The sequence below is a fragment of the Ambystoma mexicanum genome, chromosome 1p (assembly GCF_040938575.1).
Source record: "Ambystoma mexicanum isolate Mex_15411 chromosome 1p, UKY_AmexF1_1, whole genome shotgun sequence".
Lineage (NCBI taxonomy): Eukaryota > Metazoa > Chordata > Amphibia > Caudata > Ambystomatidae > Ambystoma > Ambystoma mexicanum.
The window spans coordinates 344,428,123-344,448,089 of record NC_090921.1 but is presented as its reverse complement, the minus strand read 5'-3'; the positions used below and the strand labels follow the sequence as shown (position 1 = coordinate 344,448,089).

Here is a 19,967-nt window from a genome sequence, read left to right as displayed (position 1 = left end):
CAACACCTACCCATCCAAGGATAGAAACCTGAGACTTAGGTCTAGACTACCCAGCATCTACCCAGCATCTATGAACCGGTAGGAAATCACCCGAATAAGCCAATAGAAGTACTACCACCAGTACTATTACCCAACCAAAAAACCTACACTGCTCACTCAAACAATCCAATCACACCAGTTTTCAAACATCCACTCTAACCTGCACAACTACGGACACCCCATCACCTAAAACCCGTCAAACCAGCAAACTTAATAGTTCTCTAACACTTCTAGGGTCTCTCATCAATGCGAGATCAATGGTGGGCCATGCCGCAGAAATCGCGGACATTCTAAATAATGAAAACTTGGACCTATTGGCCATAATTGAGACCTGGCTCCACGAGGCCCCAGGACCAACACTAATGCTAGCAGTGCCCGATAATTACCAAATTCTTAAAGCCGACAGGCCTAATGCCAGAGGCGGCGGACCAGCCATTATCTGCAAATCTACATATCCCATCAGACCTGCCACTTTAGTTTCCTACTCATCCTGTGAAGTACTTACAGCCAAATTGCCCCTCTCTAACAACCGCACGCTCTCAATCCACTTAATATACAGACCCCCAGGGTCTCTAGGCATCTTTGAAGACGATTTAACTAGCCTTATAGCCAATAACACTAAAGACCACTCCCAAACCCTACTATTGGGAGACTTTAATCTCGGCCTCAATGAAACTGACAATAGACACGCAGAGTCAGTTGCAGCCTTGCTCAAGGACCAAGGCCTTGTTCAAAAAGTCCTCGCCCCCTACCCACACCAAAGGTAGGACCCTCGACTGGGTATCGGAATTGAACTGTAACATCAGTATCACCGATATAGCTCCACAAACATGGACAGACCATTATCTCATAACATTCTCTGCCACTCTGGATCTCCTTAGCCCCAAAATTAACAACATGGTCCCCCCTCTCCTGACCAGAAGCAAGAAGGACATGACTGTTGAAAACATTATCCCTCTCCTCCTCCCAGCCATATCGGGACTGGAAAGTAACAACCCGGATACCCTGGTAAATACTTTCAATGATGCTATGACCAAAGCATTAGACACAGTTGCTCCAGCCAAATTACGCAAAGCTAAACAGGAAGCCCACATAAACGCCTGGTTTACGCCCCATCTAAAATCGCTAAGACTACAAAAAAGAAAGCTCCAATCCATCTGGTGCCACTCCCCCACAAAACACAACAAAAATAACCTAACTGAATTTGCCAAATCATACAAAAAAGAAATGATCAAAACTAAGAAGAATACCTTTAATGACAGGATAGCAAAAGCCAACTCTAATACTAAAGAGTTCTTCGCCATCCTCCGCAAATTGGAATCCCCTATTCAACCAATAGACAATGCCCCAAAAACAAAGCTTGGTGCACAAACATACAAAACGCTCTTGCTAATAAAATTTCCTTGCTTCAATGTAAAATTGCGAAAAAAAAGGCTACACTGCCACCTCTGGACCAACAAACACCCCATTCTCTGGAAAATAAGACCACTGCCCTATTTAGATTCAAGCCTATCACCATAATTGACACAGAAAAAATAATGCTCTCCCTCAAACCCTCAAACTGCAAGGGCGACTCCTGCCCAGCACAATTAATAAAGGACGCAGCTAGGGATCTAGCTCCCTTCATCTCCAAGCTCATAAACCCTTCCTTTAAATCCAATATGGCACCTACCAACCTCAAAGTATCATGGGTCCTCCCATTATTGAAAAAACAAACTCTGGACCCCACCATCCCAACCAACTACAGACCAATCACCACAGTGCCTTTCCTACTAAAAATCCTAGACAGAGCTGCCTACATTCAAATCCAGGATTACCTGGAGGCCAACCGCCTGCTTGGTTCACGGCAATCTGGTTTCTGCCCACTACACGGCACGGAAACAGCTCTGTTAGACCTCAAGACACAAATTGAGGAACTCAAGGACAACGGGAAAACAGCCCTGCTCCTCCTATTGGATCTGTCGGCTGTGTTTGATTTGGTGGACCAAGCAGTCCTATGCAACCACCTCAAATCTGCCGCCAACTTCACTGGAGACGCTATAGCTTGGGTCCAATCCTTCTTAGCAAATCGCACCATGCGAGTCTTCTCTACCACCAACTCAGCTGACCCCATCAAAATAACATGCGGTGTCCCACAAGGACCCTGTGTCTCCCCCACCATGTATACCATCTTCACCAAGCCTTTGTTTGACAAGTTGGACAGACTGGGTGTCATCTACACGAACTACGCAGATGACACCCAGATCCGCATACCCCTTTCGGGCAACTACGAGACAGACTCAGACCTGGTGAACAAGATATACACCCTCATTCAGGCATGGATGGCCGCACATGGCCTCTGCCTGAATGACGATAAAACGGAACTACTAATTCTAGGCTCTGATGCCAACATCCAAAAACTGTGCCCAAACTACACATCCTTCAACATTGATAACAACCCTATCAAGGTGATGTCTGTGGTTAAAACCCTTGGTTTCTATCTGGACTCCTCCCTTACTCTCAAGAAACAGGTCAACTCCCTCGCCTCTTCCACCACCTACACCTGCAAACTCATCCGTGCATCTAGACCTCACATCTCCAGTGACAGCTACATTATACTAGCTAACGCCCTTATCATGTCTAGGCTTGACTATTGCAATGCCCTGTACGCTGGAACTAACAAATATATCACAGATAAACTTCAAAGACTACAAAATAATGCCTTAAGAGCAGCACTAAACATTCCCTATAGAGAGCATATCACTAATTTCAAAAAGAGGCTAAATGGTTAAAAATAAAGGACAGAATCTTACTTAAGACAGCATCCCTCACATCTAAATGTTTAAACAACCTAGCCCCCCGATACCTAGCGGCAAAAATCAACAGGAAAATGTCCATGTGACCCACGAGATCCGCTAACACCGCCAAACTAGAGACTCCAAGGTTTAAGCGTTCCACCGCGGGAGTAACTAGCTTTCCTGTCAAAGCTGCCCACTGCTGGAACAAATTACCACTTGACATTAGAACGGAACAGCCGTACCTGCAATTCAGGCACAAAATAGTCAAGTGGCTGCGCGCCAACGACACATAACCCGACCTACATCTAGCTTACTCCGACCTTCAGCAATGACCTACCCTTTACCTAGACACCACAAGACATGCCCTGCTCCTGGGCATATGTTTGTATATATTCCTGTATATATCTACTCTCTGCCGTTTGTGTTTTATGGACACTTGCTTGTATATAGTAGTTCATATTTGTGCTCCTCTTGTCATTGTACTGTATATACTCATGCCAATTACTGTAATAAGCTTAAGTTTTCGTGTATCTGTTGCGCCTGGCTACCCAAGGGTTTTGCGCGCATTATCAAATAAATAAACAAACAAACATCAGTGATAATCAATAGCAGTTTTATTCCCTGAAACATAGTATGGGGTGTTAGTCTTGGTTGAGTAACCAAGTTTTCATGGATTTCTTGAATCCTGTGAATGATTCCTCGTTTTTGATGAAAAAGGGGAGAGTATTCCAATGTGTGGGGGCTAGGTATTGGAAGCTGCTGCCTCCTGCCTTAGTGTTCTTCTAGCAAGGGATTGTTAGGAGTGCTTGGCTGTTGGATCTAAGGGGTCTATTTGATTCTTTTTTGGTTATGCGATGCGAGGGGGCAAACGCAGCTTGAGCAGTGGGTGCACGCGGCCTAAGTTGCGAGGGAGCGCTCACAGCCTAAATTGTGAGGAAGCACACATGCCCTAAGTAGTGGCACGGCCAGATGCGAGGGAGTGTATGCGGCTAGAGAAGCAGGGGGTCACGCAGCCTATGTTGCGAGGCAATGCACACAGCCTAAATTGCGAGGGAGTGCACGTTGCCTAAGTTGCGAGGGTGGTGGAGGGTCCGTGGACTGGTTGCAGCGGGAACAACGTGTATGCAGGAGGGAGAAGGGGCACAAGGTCAGGGTGGTTGCGTGGAGTGTAGAAACTACAATGAAGAGTGCAGGCATAGAAAACCAAACGAGACTGAAGGGAACTCCCCCTGTGCCTGCTACACCCTAGTAGTAAAAACGACAGCAGATAGAAATACAATACATGACACTTGATCCTTTATACAAGTTTAACATTATATTTATATTGTTTTTAATTTAGATTGACCCCTTTGCCCCCCCTCCCTCGTAACTTCCCCCCACCCGGTTCGAGAAACTGTACATAGAAATCCAGAAGTTTGGTTCAGGATCATAAATCTCGGGCTTATACCACCTACATGATATCTAGAATGTTTATGTTTTGCTGACATAAGGAAAACCGATATTTATTTCGTCTTGTTTGAATTTCCCATACTCCCCCAGTATTTTGTAAGTGACCCATTCCACCTCCAAAATGTTCAAATGTTTGGCCAAAAAACTGACATTTCTGCCAACACTAATATCATGTACGTTTTAAATTGTGGCTAAGATTGTGGCGCCTTCTTAATGTCCGATAGGCCCAGCAACCGGATCTCCGTACAGTTTACATTGAAGATTTTCTTTATAGACAACATAACCAGCTGGCAGAATCGTATAATTTTATGGAATTATATATATATTTGACATGACAGCCATCCTCCAAGGAGTGGTCTTTTCCTCCACATCAAGCGTCATATCTGCTTGATGATAGATATTACGGATGAATGTGATTTTTTCGAATATATTTCTCCTGCTGGAGATTTCACCGAATCCATTTCACTGAAAAACCAGATCTTTTTTCTTTTTTTCTTTTTTTGTAATGTGGAGGAGATCCCGCACAGCCCCTCTCATCCCTCCTTACCCTAACTTATACCCTTACCCCACACACCACCTATTATGCATTACACATATACCATTTCCCCTACCTTTTCAGTGAAATATATTTGATGAAATCACATTAGGGGAAATGGTATTCGAAGAAATCTACGTTAACGAGATATTACAGTATATGGGCAGGTGGATGATGACAATTGATGACACCTTGACTATTTCCTGTAGCTGAATTAGAAATGGGGTTGTTTAGTCCCTAGTCTAACAAGGTTGGGATTTCATAAATACCAACATTGAAAGAGATCATATGTTGGTGATTTTCTTTTTGTCTAGCCATGTTCATGCCTTGTGACTTCAGAGTCTACTTCATCCTGTGTTATGGGCCCTTCTGGCGACGCATCAGGTGGACTCAGGTTCCTGCAAACCATTCAGGGAATGTTATGGGAAACTTCCTCATCAAGAGATTGCAACCTTTAAGCAAACTCTGGGTGCACATTTCTATTGGCACAAGCTTCTGCTTATTGGGGCAGTTTATTGACAGATGTTCTCTTTCAGTACAACTATAACACTGAATGGCAAGAGGAGAGTCTGTGAAGGTTTCACCTTCTTTTGCTCCTGGTTTTGAAGGTTGCTCATCCGATGTAAAGGGACAACCGACTGATTTACCAGCTGCTCTCTTTCCTATGGATTGGGTTGGTTCTGTTATTCTTTACCATTTCATTCTCTGGGCTCGAGGAGTGAACGTCTTTCATTAATGTGATCCAACCTGAAGAAAATACATAACTTTTTCAAGGCATGGATTGTGATGTTACTAGACTAATCTTTGTATCAGTAGTGGAAGAGCTTCCATAAAACTTTCCACAATTATGTTCACCATCTTCTCAACAGTTGTGTTTGAGCACAGAAGCCATTTGGCAGCTAGGCCATGTATTTGGCAGTAAAGTTGTGTTTGGGTTTCCACTAGATGTAATTTAGGGGTCAGTATATGTGTTTTGGAAGATATGCTTCTTCATTTAAACCTAGTTGTACCAACATGGCTTTCTTCATGTATTTGTATGGTGTGACCCCCCAATCTTATTGCATACTTGGTTAACCAGCGCCATCTCATAGACTAATATGGGAGCAATTTATCTTTAGAATCTGTGATTCAGAACTGTCTAAAGTTTAGAGTTTCCAACCAATGTAACTAGATTTTATATCTCCAATTAAAGGCTCTTCCAAATGCAAAGTCTCTCCAATTGTGAGATCTTGTTTCAGTCTCACTCACTTACAGTCTTGGGGTGGGTACTTTTGAGTGATCCTCATACTACTTCCACATGACTGATGATGTGAGTCTTGCTTCCTTTGTTTTTCCTCTGGGTTTCCACTCTACATGTTGATCATTGGTTCTCCTTGTTCTCTCGAGACCCATCCATCTGGGTCTCATGGCCCATGTGTCTCCACACCTGATCTAGGCAGCATCAAAAGAGAGGATTGCCTGTCCCTAGGCCAGGCCCAGGGCAGAGGTTCCAACAGGGAAAGGACCAATATGGTGGCTTAGTTTTTTTTATTAAAAGGATTTGTTTTAGTTGACATACAACTTTCCAAATCTATATTAAGGTACTTCTCATTCATACAATTAGTTTTAGTTTTATAAATATATATTAAAACTTTAAGAAATCAGTGAGGTCAACAGAATAACATAAATAAACAAAGACAATAGAAGGGGCACTAAGAAAACAATCATGAATGGCATGGATCGTGCTTTGTAAACTGATCTTCCATAATCTCTCTATATTCACCACAAGCTCTAAAAGAGTTGATTATCATTTGATAGAGCTTAAGTTTCCTTAATTGTGGCTTGTTCGCTTATAAGGACTAATACTCTCCTTCTTATGATTTTTCATTATCCAATCTTATTTCAGTATCTTGTCCAGTCTCTCCTTGTATGTTTATTTATTCATTTCGGACTCACGTCCTGTTATTTTGTCGTTTCTTAGTTCAGTTTGGTTAAGAATCTTACAGTTGCTAAGTTCATTGATATTTTTGTAGCGTTAAAAATCAATTACTACATTTGTTGTTCATCTAGTGTGCAGTAAGGCTTAAAGAATTTTAAAAAAGAGCTCATTTTGCAATGTTTGTAATTCTTTGCATTCAATTATCAGATGCTTTAACGATTCTTCTGTGTCAATTTGCTTGCAGAATCAACATCATTTATTCCAGGGCCCTTTAGTTCTTATTGCAAGTACTGTGTTAGTTAGCCATAGGTTAAATGTTAGGCGCATTATTTTGTCCTGATATTCTTTGCTTAGGAAATTCTTTAGGTTTGGCGGGAGAGTGTTAATTTTGTTTGGCTGGAAATTACCTATTCGAAAGGTATTATGTTTTGGCATTCTTCCCAGTTAGTAATCCAAGCACTTAACCAGCATCTTGTGAGGTTTGTCCATAGAAGCACTAGGTCAATGTCTGCTTTCTCCATTTGGGTAAGACAACTTTGTTCCCAAGTCGCCAACAGTGTTTTCTTCTAGGAGTTTCACTAAAACTGGTATCATTGTATCTTTTTTTGGTCTTTGCTGGTACATTTGCCATATATCGATATTGTATTTCATGTTACTGTAGTCTCCAACACCACTAGACCTAGCTCATACCATATTATCTGTATCAGAATTTCTTTTGGTACTAGCAGAATTGTTTTCCAAAACCGACCTTCAACTACATCCCATTTTGGCTGGCACTCTGGTGGTTTGGTATGTGCTCTATATGTCACTGCTGGAATCACTTTTTCTCTGTAAAATGTGATTAGTGAAATATATGTATACATTCCGTATTTATTCTGAATCGCTTTTGCTTAAGATATTAATGGCTGCATTTTTACCTACACTGTGTTTTTAAATGGGACCTCTGTTTTTTGATCATTTATATTTAGACCCAGATACTTATATTTTTTCGTTATTTATACTACTTCCATGTGAATCTTCTATTCAAATTTCTTTTGTTTATGTATCGAATTAGTTGATCATATCTGGATTATATTTGATTTTGCAGTATTAATGTTTAGTTTATTCTGAACCGCAAATTGGCTAAGAGCTATTAATTGCCTCTGGAGTCCTATAGGCGTTCTATTAAACAGGGCCAGGTCATCTGCATATAGCAAATGAGAGATAGGTTGTTGGACCAGTTTTGGTGGAAACGCTCTTACTGCATAAATGGAATTCTTAAATATAAGAATTAAAGAGAATTACAGCAAGAATGCAACCTTGTTTTAAGCCTGGGTTGTATGGATGTGTTTAGCCAAAAGACCCTCTCAAGTCAATTTTACCTGAACTGTCGTCTCCGTATAGAGTTGTTGTATTGCTGTGAAAATATGTTTAAAGCAGTCCTCCTTTTCCAGTTTTTTCCACAACAGTGTTCTTGATATAGAATCGAACGCTAGTCGAAAGTCTATAAAATCTATGTATAAGGGTTCTTTAGTCATCCATGCTTGATTTTTTAGTGCTGTTAGAATGAGCAAAGTTATTGAAGTCCCAAGGCCTTTTACGAATCCTGATTGGTAAGGATCTACTAGTTTTTTCCCAGTAGCCAAATTTTCAGATCTCTTAAAATCAATCGCACAAACATTTTCACCATGGTTTCCAGTAGCGCAATGGGTCTATAATTAATTGGTAAGTTTTTATTTCCCTTTTTGAATATTGGTATTACAATTGAATGTTTCCAACTGTTCGGGATGTTACCTATGTTCTTTATTTCTTTGAATATTTCATTCATTATTGAGGCCCATTTGTCTGGATGTTTCTTCAGAGTTACATTACTGAAGCCATCAGGACATGGTGCACTTGAATTGCTCTGTTTTTTAATTATCATCCGAATTTCGCTTAGATCAACATTAAGGTGAGCAAAAGTGGTTCTATTTGTTACAAAAATGTCTTTCGTTGTGGCTTTTTCCATTGATGTATATGTTATATATTCTACCCATACAGATTCGGGAATTGGATTTACCAGCAAAGGGTATTTGTATTTCTTGCATAATTGAGTAGTTTCCAGATTTGTTGGCTAGATTTGGAGACTAGATTTGGAGACTAAGGCTTGTTTAAGGCTTGACACAGTTTTGATGATGTTGGTGAAAGGAAAACAGAAGAGAAAGCAATCAGAAGGTGCACAGAGTGTTGTCAGCATGAATCAGCACTCCATGTGCACTCCCCCGATGCGCGCGCGCGGTGCGTGCAGGTGCTTCTTTTCATCCTGGTAGTATTTGGGGCGTGGCTTTGAGAGTCGCAATTTTGATGATGTCAGTGAATCTCACAGCGTTACACACTTGTTTTTCAAATCGTTAGATTACTGCTGGCTGCTTTAAAAACTGGTGGTGGTACTGCACTTCCTTTCCTCATCTAACGACCTACCTCTCATCGCCAATACCCAACTGCCGTCTGCCTCCGGCATACACCTGTGGATTTTCCCTCCTCTGTCTAGGCCTTCTTTGGCTGTTCCTTATTTTCTCCATTCCACCCTTTGATGTTCCTCTAGCCACTCATGCATATCTCACTATCTTTCACTCTTGATGTTGGCCTTCACCTCCTGTATGTGAGCCTTTTCTATTCTCTGGTCTCCATCTGGTCCACCCTCACCTCTTTCTCAACTTACTCTCCTTTATCTGCTATGTCTTCTGTACTACCCAGCAGTTCCTCAGGTTTTTCTTTACCCTCCTCTCCAACCTTCTATCTCTGGTCTTTGTTCTCTTCCTCTCCTACATCCTTTCTCTAGTCTCTCCTTCCTTCCAACATACATTTTCCAATTTGCTCTACCCTCTAACCTCTTCCTGGTTCACCACCATCTTTCTCCTTTCTCTCCTTCTCCAATCTTCTTTCTCCTTTCCTCCCAATGTACCTTCTCCAAGCTCTGGCATTTTTATAATATTAACCTCCTGTTCTCCTCTCCAACTCCTTCTGTCTCCAAACTGCTCTTGATCTTGGTCTCCACTCTCTCTGGTCTCATGAAAAACTCTCCTCATTCACTTCACTTTATAAACAAGGGCCTGGACCCTCCTCAGTGGTGTTCAGGTATGGACTTGTACAGGTATGAGTATGGGGTTAGTTGCTTCCTCTCCAGGGGCTGTTATTCCACTGCTCTGATTGCCCTACCTCGCTTTCTTTCATACTGAGGACCAAGCCTTTTTAGAGAAGGGTTGTGATTGTGAATTGTCACAATGTGCACGCGAGGGATCAGACGGCTGAGCAGGCGCCCAGCATGCTGCAACTTTTCCCTGCTCTTTCCGCTTGCAAGTAAGTAAATGAGTCCCTGTTGTGTGACGTCTGTACTAGAATACTCTCTCTTTCTCTCACAGATTTGCAAGGTGTATCATTTTTTAAACATTGTCTTGGTCTGATTAAACATGTCATTACCACTACCTGTGAGGCCCAGGCTACCAAGCTTACATTGGGGGTTCTTGACTGTGGAAGGGTGGTATATCGCACCACCATTTCATGGGTGACTTGTTCCTTTAAAGGCATAGCATCATGGATTACCCTGTGGTGAAAAGCCCCGGTCATGCGACTGGCATGTGGTGGGTACCAGAAGATCCTCCCCAGACCATCCCTGGGCCCTACATGATTTATAAGTGGGTCACTCCACTCTTCACCCTAAGAGCAAGGCAGGGATCTATGTCATGATTATCAGATTTTAGCATCCATACGTAAACCCCTGTTAGAGCCTGAACAGAGAAATACTCTAAAGCTCCCTGAAAAGATGTAAACTAGAAAGCAGTAGAGAAGACCCATTTACCAAGCTGGTCTGGAAAACATGCATTGTCCTGGTGTGACCTGACCTACTGTGACTACATTAACCTAGGACATTGCCCCCACACCACATTTCTTGAGGACATGATTCCTGATTGCGGCTCCTCTGAAATGGAAATGTAGGTCCATCTCGATGTTTCCATTTAATTGCATTTGACTCGATGGATAGTTTTCAGGTTGACAGCTAGAAAATAGTCAATGTTTTACTTCTTTCTCCCATCCAGGCAGCCTGGCAGGTGCGAAGGTTCTTTTGACTGGAGCCAGCGCAGGCATCGGGGAGCAGATGGCTTACCACTATGCGACATTTGGTGCACAGATCGTTCTGACGGCAAGGAGGGAAGATGTTCTTGAGAAGGTACATGTGTCCCTGCAGAGGGAGGCTTGGCTAAACATGGGATGGGTTGCTAAGCCTATAGAGGAAGGCGTAACTAACAACACAAGGCGGTATGATGAAAGAAGTCAACAGTTAAACACTGGGGTTGGATTATTTGAACACCCTGGAGAAGTGTGGCTGAACGCAAATACAGGGAAAGTCATAGTTGGACAAACTTGGGATGGGCTGGCTACAGACCGTGGTAGAAATCGTATCTAAAAAAACAAGACAAGGTATGGCCAAATACATGGGTGAAAATGTAGGCTTAACCACACATACTCGTTAGAACAGGCTAGGCATGACAAACCCTGTGGCAAAATGAGTGGATAAAGATGAGAAAGGATTTTGTAAACACGTGAGAGTGCATGGTTAGGTACATTGGGGAGATTCATGGGAAAAGGAACAGACACAATCATTGCACTGGTTAAGAAATATCTGAACATATTGGGAAAGCCACAGATACATGTAACCTCATAACCTAAGAGGTTACTAGAGCAACCTGTCAGGACATGCAAACTGGATTTCATTGAGCAATGCAGTGACACCCTGTTATTTCTTGCTGGTCCCAGCATGTGTTCGTGGATTGTCCATGTACATGGCATGAGTAAGTGATGTTAGGTCACTTTCAGAAAGCTTTAAAAACATATCTGTCCCAGCTACATCTGTCCTGCTAACATTGACGACCAAGCTGTATACCACTACGCTGCTCTTAAGCGCTCTCGTGTCCGAGTGTTTGAGGGCTTTATACATGAACATAAACACAATTGTGCCAAGGATTTGATGGATGAGTGAAGTCTGGAGTGAATTGGTCTCGGTGCATCTCATTCAACCTTCCTTGCATGAATTCCTGATTAGAAGGGTGGCCCAGGAGCCCAAATTCTGTTTGGGTCGCAATAGGTACCCGGCAGTGCTGCAGATAGGATTTTGAGGTGTATTTTACTCCCTGGTTTGAGATTTGAGGTGTAAATCCAAATACAAGAGAGTAAAAATGAGTATTCACCTTTGCAAGGGAGTAAACGGTATTGGACATCCATCCAATGGGTGCATAATGTTAAACGTTTGGAAAATACTAGAAACAGTATAGTCGGATTTCATTTGATCTGGCTTCAAATAACGTATTAAACCTGTGGAAAATGCTCTCTCACGCAATTACTTGTAAGTGTGTGTCATTGTAAGTGTGTACCATCCAGCTGCATCTTCATGACTCTTCTACAAGCTAGACCATTGAGCTAGCCTGTAAACTAAACAAGCCTGCAGAGAAAGGACCAGGGAGCAGTCCTTCTGCTATGCCCTGGCATACTGGAAATACTGGAAATCCTGCTGGCAATCAGGACTGCTGCTCCCTCCAACACTCCCACTGTACACAGTTCATGAAAGAACTGAAAGGTTTGCTCTTCAGGGAATTCCTAGGCATGTTTTAGGTAACTCTGTACCAGACTCATTGTAAACCTCCCTCCTGTTCCTTGAACTCTTGTAGCAATTTGTTGTTGTCAAGCTAGGTTTGCTCCTTTTATAAAACACAAATGCCACAATACATATCATTTTGTTTGTCTTTATTAGCTCCCTTCAATGTGGTACTGGCCAATCAGGTTGTAAAGAATGCACGCCAAACCTGCCATCGTTTGTCCTTGTTCCCCATCCTTTCCAGGGGTGCTCGCAGCCATGATCCTGGCCATCTCACCTACCCTCTCCCTAATGCTCTCAACTCTGCAGTGGTCTTGGATCTGTGGTTACCATGGTTTCTAGTGCTCCTTGGCCGGGTTTTCCATGCCCTCTCCATTAGCCAGCTCACCAACGGCCTTTGCTTGCAATAAGCTATAACGAGGCCTCGATCAATGTGGGGACACCTGTACCTGATCCACCGCTCTCTGCCTTCTCCATGACCATGATGACCATTCCTCTTTGTTTCATTCCTTAGTGCCTTATTTTTCTGTGACCTTCTGTTGCCAGACGGTAATAGTGGTAATATAAATTCTGACAGCAGACCCTGCTGATACCCGTCCTAACCCCTACCTGGGGTGTCATGAAATGCAGATACTTTTTCAAACCTTTGGCACAACATCCTCATGCCATTTGCTCATTGAGAACCTAATACAAGCCTAATATGAAACCATACTTAGAAGCCTTTAAGGCAGTGAGTACTTCTCCATGGTGTGCGATGTGTGAACCTCCCCAGGGTGTAGTCTGTGTCAGGAGAGGACAAAGAGAAAGTGAAGGATGGGGATAAGTTAGGGGAGAATATGTGAATAAAATGCAACGAACCTGGGCAACAAACAGGGACAAATAACAGAAGGTAGAATGAACTTGTATGCAGGGATGTATGTAACAGATATGAAGCTGTTTGTTTAGGAAATACAGGGTAAATCAAAGAAAGAAAGACAACAATAAACACAACATTCTCTTTAAGTGGGTTATGATATCTTCAGTGTGTTGAGCAGATTTATTAAGACTGGTTATGGATGCGTGATGGCCTTGAGATGTGCTAAACAATTCCAGATAGTTTTGGTGGCTATTTATACGAAATGGTAATGTGAACATTCTCCTAACATGAGAATTCCTGCAGTCTTGGAGAGCCAGTTCAATAGACAGTAGAGGCCTCAGAGCCAAAAGTTGGCTTTTTATGGAGAGTATGCAGGTGATAAAATGGGAAATGGAAACAAAAAGCCATTCTCATCCCCGGCCAAGACCTCAGTTCTGAGGAAGGAAAATACAATTCTATTCTCAAAGGACAGGGTCCTTAGTTCTGTTAATTATCCTTCAGAGACAGGTGGTCTAAGCACAAGTTGTTCAAGAGGCATTATTTAGTCGTGCGAGTTTGAGGATGATAACTCATGCAATGGAAGCCAGTTACTTAAGTCATTAAGACACACTATAGACGGTGGAGTCCAAGCAGTTGCATTTTGCTAGTGAATGGGAAAGGGTGCCTATACATTCATTTGGATGATAATCAGCCATGAATACATGTCATCATAAAGGAAATTTGAAATAGAATCCACACATCATAAAGTGGTAATAGAAGAAGCAGAAACCAACATTATAGGAAATAATAAACATGAACAGTTTCTAATGGAAGCCCCTTTGGCGTTTCTGTAGTAGAGGTTTGCTCTACCTCAGCTCTAGGACACTGAATTTATTGATAATGGGTTAATCCGGGTGCACATCAAATCCAGTTGAATGTGTACGGGTGGCCCTGGAAAGTCCCAGAGCTAACAGAACAGATGGGCCGAGAAGTCCTACGCCCAGTAACAGAAAAAGTCAAGGTAACTGGCAAAGGCTGTTTTATTAATAATCCATTTAAAACAGGGACAGCAAAAAGCACAGAGATCTCTGAGCTCTCTGGGATCTGCAATGCAAAACAATACTTTATAACAGAAATACGTCACCATTGACGTTATGCTGCAATCTTGGATCCAGAAACCTACGGGGATTTGATATTGGTTAGGGGAATTGTCTACATATGGTATGCATAGGTGTTAGTTTCTTCATTTGCTATGATTATCTGATGGCCCAACCTTTGACCACCCCTGTGCAGAGCAACTCATAATAGGCTACTGCAACAGTTACAAATGGCATAATTTCTGATAGTTGTGATTGGTGGGCAGAGCTTGTACCAAACTTGGACATTTGGCAGGTCAACAGCACATGAACAAAAATAGTGGTAAGGGGAGACAACAAGGAGCTGCTTCTTCCAATTAAATAAGATACCATCCCTGATTTCCTAGGCCACAAGTCAGGACCTTTAGCTTTGAACTTGGCCTTGTCTGACATCTTTGTTGTGAGAACTCGAGGGGAGTGAAGGCATGAGCCTATCTGTGTCTACGGTTGCTGAATAGACACTGTTCTCCTATTATTAGTCATGTGTGAGGAGACCAAATTTTGAATTATTCTGCTCGACTTTTATTAGGATTTTAGCCCATATTAATGCGTGTGTCTTTAATCTTTCTGGCAACTGGAGACTTGTTCGAGCTATTCTTCATCCAGTATTAAGCCTTAAATAATGGGCACCTGGCATTCAAAGGCTGGTTGTTCTTTTACCTAATCTAAGAAGAATATGCTTGAGGCTTGGGAATTTGTATCTTCTGTTCTCTTTGGAGCTATCCAAACCTCCCTTTTCGCAGAAGGGGCTGTGCAGCTACTGTGTGGCCTGCACAGGTCTGAGCTTTCTTCTACTTCAGCAACTCAAACCTCAATTTGCTCTAACGTGGCTCTGCCATCCATTTTCTCCATAATGGCCACTTGTTACTGTTGTGTGTCTGCGTTTCTGCATGTGCATTTAGCAAGCTTTATATGTATTCCTGTGCTTCTTGCGTTTCAGCGTATACATCAGTTATGTTATGTTACTAGTGTCTACTGGTGCTGGTAATATTCACCATGTTTAAATGCACGTTTGACCTGGTGTCTGCGTTTCTTCATGGTGAGTGCATATCTGTATCATGTCTAGTGCGTTGGAAGTTATCTAATTTGCTCTTGTTATCTGCAGTAACAGCATGTTCATTTCTTCCATAGTTTGCAGATCCATCTCTTCTTCGATTGCTCCATGCAGGGGCGTAGGAGACCCATAAAATCTGGGGGGGGACATGGGACATCCTTTCTCTCACATGTTTGAACAGCCGTGTGCCAAGTTAACATGTGAGATTGTCAGTAACATTTCCATCAGGGCCTATCACCTAGATAGTCATTACATTTGATTGATCTCATGGAACATTGCAGATGTGGCAACAAAGGTGATGTGGTTTCTTTTCATTATGTTACACAACAAAATCTGTCAATCGATTTGTTCTAAACAGATTCCTTTCATTTCTTTATGGTTACAGGAATTAAAGCCTGGGCACAAGGAATTCTGGGGGATTGTGACATGAAGTATCATTGAATCTATTACTCAGTCATAATTTAGATGAAGCCGCCTCTATTTCTGTGTGCTGAATGAGGTTAACAACAAAGTAGAGGTCGAGTTAGCTGGTTCTTTAAAGGTATTTGGGCAACTTCCCTCCGACCTTCACCTCACCTGCCATTGACGGTTTATATTAGGTAGCTGGCATAAGAAAAAGGGGCCAGGTGCACACTGTGATTAAGGAAGTAATCTGAACAACCTTGTTTTCCTTTGTATTCAGCTGCCACTGCACTGCAACTAAGCACGTGAACCTGGTGCACACAGCCTTGGTAGTCAAATGCAGATAGACACACAGAAAGTCTCACATATGACTTCAGACTTGGGTGAATTCTGGGAGAGAAGCTGGCAGGAACTATAAATGTGTATGGATTTTGCCTGGTTTTTACAAGTGTAAAAAAGAGATTGAACCCAAAGGGATTCCAGCATCTCCACCCAGTTCAACGCGGGCCGAGCTGCAGTCTGATTGTGTGCATTGAGCTCTATTAAGAGGTAGAACCAGCTTTCTGCCATGTTCTCAAGCTCTGGGCATTAGATCCAATGGAAATCACCAGAGCAATCTTGACTGGAGGAGGGCTTCTCTTTGCCAGTTACTCTAGGCCAGTATATGCCATCAATAAAAGGAGAATATCGTAAAGCCCAGTGGAAGCAACTCATGAACTTAGGTCAGAAACATTTTTATAGGGCTTTGCATCATCTTGGGTAACTCAAAAAGGTATGAATTGCATGAAAAGGCTTCTGACAGTGAAATGGTTCTTCATGCAAAGTCTCTCTGGGTCTCTGTGGAGTCACTCACAGTCACGGGTATATATGCTTTGAAGACTTGTTCCGGTTGCTGGCTATTTCTTCTCTTGGTGGACTAAGACTGGAGTAGGGTTACTCAGATTATTGGCTCTTATTAGGTAAATTCCACACTATATCCCGGAGGTGAACTACCTGGAGTCTCTTTGGATGCTTGGTAAGCCTGTGGCACTCTTCTGTGTCTTAACTTCCTCTTTGATGAGTCAATGCCCGCAGATGCCTTCAGGTCTGTTGCTAAGCCTTGCCTCTTGCCCTTGAGATGGCTGTTGACTAACCTCTTCAATGTTCTGCCACATGCTTCTCCCTTCTACCACTCCTCCCAGACAATGTACAGACTGGTGTTGTCTTATTTTCTGGATGTCACAGTCCTTGCAGTATCAAGGCACTTGCCACCATCACCCCATCTTACATCCTGCTCATTATCTACTACTCCAACTGCTGGCCTTTTCTCTGTGCTATTCTGCTTCACTTCCCTCCTCTGCTTAGATTCTTTTACTTTTTCTCTGTCTCCACTTATTTACCTCCTCTAACCACTCTTGCCCACTCCCCACCACCTCGTTCTTCCCTTCATTTGACTACTTTTGCACTCCCCCAATTCTCAGCTCTTTCACCTGCCTGCTGTTTTCTCCCCTCATCCTTCTTATTCAACTCCTTCTACAACTGTAGCTCATATTGCCCCTTCAGCTGCTTCAACACCTGTACCTCCTACTGCCCCTTCAACTGCTTCTACACCTGTACCTCCTACTGCCCCATCAACTGCTTCTACACCTGTACCTCCTTCTGCCCCTTCAACTGCTTCTGCACCTGTACCTCCTACTGCCCCTTCAACAGCTTCTGCACCCCACCTCCTCTTGCACTTTCAGCCCCTTCTTCACCTCCTTTTCCTCCTACACCTTGAGCTCTTTCTGCACTGACACGCCCTCTTGCACCTTCTACTTCTTTTGCATCACCACCTTTTCCTGCAACTTGTCATCTCTCTCTCTGCACCTGCAAATTCTCCTATCCACCACTCTCTGATGCCCACTCTACCTGCAACTCTAACTATGCTTCCATAGGGCTTTTGTTCCCCACGGACACTGAATTCTTCCAACGGGATTCATGTGTGCCTGTTAATACGTTGGTTTTTTAAAGTGATAACGCTGTAAGGATTTGAGGAAATCATTTGTGTGTACTGCGTGCCTCATAGCAGGCTTTACAATGCAGACTGATGCTGGAATAGGCCAGTCCTCCAATTTGGAATTCACATTTTCACACATGCGCATGGGAGAGCATAAGAGGAGTTCACAAAGTGGGTTGCTGCACCTCTGGGAGAGATGTCATGCTGGAGACTGTTTGTTAAATTCTGACTTCCCATTGTCAGTATGTGAATTTCATCGGTCCACACAGGCACATTATTGTAAGTGGATTTAAGGAAGTATTTCCCTACTGCAGGCCACAGTGTTGTGGGGTTTCAAAGAAGTCTCCCCAGACTGCCACTAGGCCCCACATTACATAGCGAGTTTTGGGGCCTGAGACCACGAGTCACTAACACAAGCACCCTAATAGCTAGGAAGGAGACATCATCACAAACCCCCTTAATGCCTCCAGCTCTGGTTCATCACCATTTGCTTAATTATATTAACTTACTCACATGACTATGTGCAGTACCCAACAATGGGACTAACCCAGCTATCTATACAACATTTGAACAGTTTCTTGCTTTCATTTTCATTTAATAGAAACAAGGAATGTAATGCACAGGGCACAGTTCATGAGTAATGCAACATGTTTATTGACATCCACTGCACTTTAAGCAAAGTTTGCCAAGAGCTGTAAAGTAGATACATACCGCCTTTATGGTAAATGTAATAGAAGCAAGCATGTGCCCTCTGGCTTCTCAACTAATCATGTGTTACTGCAAGTTGTGCTGTTGAATGGAATACCACCACACCTGTCTCACCCATGAGCAAATAATGCTGCTCGACCCTCTGGCACTGAGCCAAAAGAAGGCTTAAGACACTTGGAATAAGCTACAGGAGATCATGAACATGGTAGTACTGCCCCTGTGTAAAGCTCATTGCTTTAACAAAAAAAGCCTAGCATGCCTGTTTTTTGTCCCCTGCTTTATCTGACGTAAATGATTAGTCCAGAGCACAACTCATTACATCCGTCACCCTTGAACTGAGCACACAACAGTGTTCAAAGACCCCTTCCCGTGCAAGGACAAGACTAAATGAAAAACGGGTGACTTAACACAGTACTGCTAATTCTGAGGGGAGAAAATGTGAGAAAAACACGCTCCAGCTGATCTTTTATTGTCTCTGCTTCCTTCACTGCTTATTGCCAACTGGGTGGGATCTGGCAGCCCCGAAATGAGCCTGTTGAAATGCCGCAACAGGAGGCCAAACCTCGCACCTGACTATCCAGCTTTAATAGAACAGAATGCCCATTGCCTCGCCAGCCACGCCTATAATTACAGAAATGCACTATACCCCATTTCCCTATATAAACTAAATATTCCTCCCGCAATACCTTAGGCATGCAGCAGCAAGATCATCGAGCGGAAATAGAGTCAGAGCTCAGAAACAGGGAGAGGGTTCTGGACCGTGGACGGAGGGCAGCAGCGTGGACACCAGTCAGAGCTAAGGGAAGGAAACTGAACCGCAGAAAGAGAGCAGAACTAGTGACAGAGCCACAGTAAGCGGAGGACAGAGGGCAGAGCCACAGTAAGCAGAGGGCAGAGCCACAGTGAACAGAGGGCAGAGTGCAGGGGCGCAGTGTGCCAGGGGTATGGTGGGACGGCAGTGAGCGAAGGCAGAAGCAGAGTGAGCGGGGGGAAAGAGAGCAGATCGAGGCACAGTGGGTGGAGGATCGATAGCAGAGCCACAGTGAGTGCAGGACAGAGAGGGGAGAAACAGTGAGGGGGACTAAGAGTGGAGGCACAGTGAGTGGGAGACAGAGAGGGGAGGCACAGTGTGCAGGGGATAGAGAGGGGAGGCAGAGTGAGCGGAGGACAGAGAGGGGATGCACAGTGAGGAGGACTAAGAGTGGAGGCACAGTGAGTGAAGGACAGAGAGGGGAGGCAGGCTGCAGACGTAATGCTGCAGAGACACAATTCCAAACCAAATTCTGGGGGGATAAAGTCCATTATATCCCCCCACCCTAAAATTGTGGGGGGGATTTGTCCCCCCGAACACATGTGCTACACCAATGGCTCCAGGATAAGGCTGGTAGGGTGGCCTTTGTGAATATCGTCTCTCGCGTATTGCGGCGGGAAAGGGGAGGACACCATAAATGACATACTTCTCTCGTTTCTATGATATAGAGGTAGCAGAGGGGCCGACGCCATGAATGACGCATTTATTTGCGTCTCGACA

General features: G+C 43.4%; 1 protein-coding gene across 1 annotated transcript in view; it reads left to right on the top strand.

The window, feature by feature from the left end:
- Window positions 1-19,967, top strand: part of HSD11B1L (hydroxysteroid 11-beta dehydrogenase 1 like) — a 222,692-nt gene that overhangs the window by 29,814 nt on the left and 172,911 nt on the right. The window contains exon 2 of the mRNA XM_069648470.1: window positions 10,774-10,904. Coding sequence (XP_069504571.1) covers window positions 10,774-10,904 — 131 coding nt within the window. The remainder of the gene's footprint in view (window positions 1-10,773; window positions 10,905-19,967) is intronic.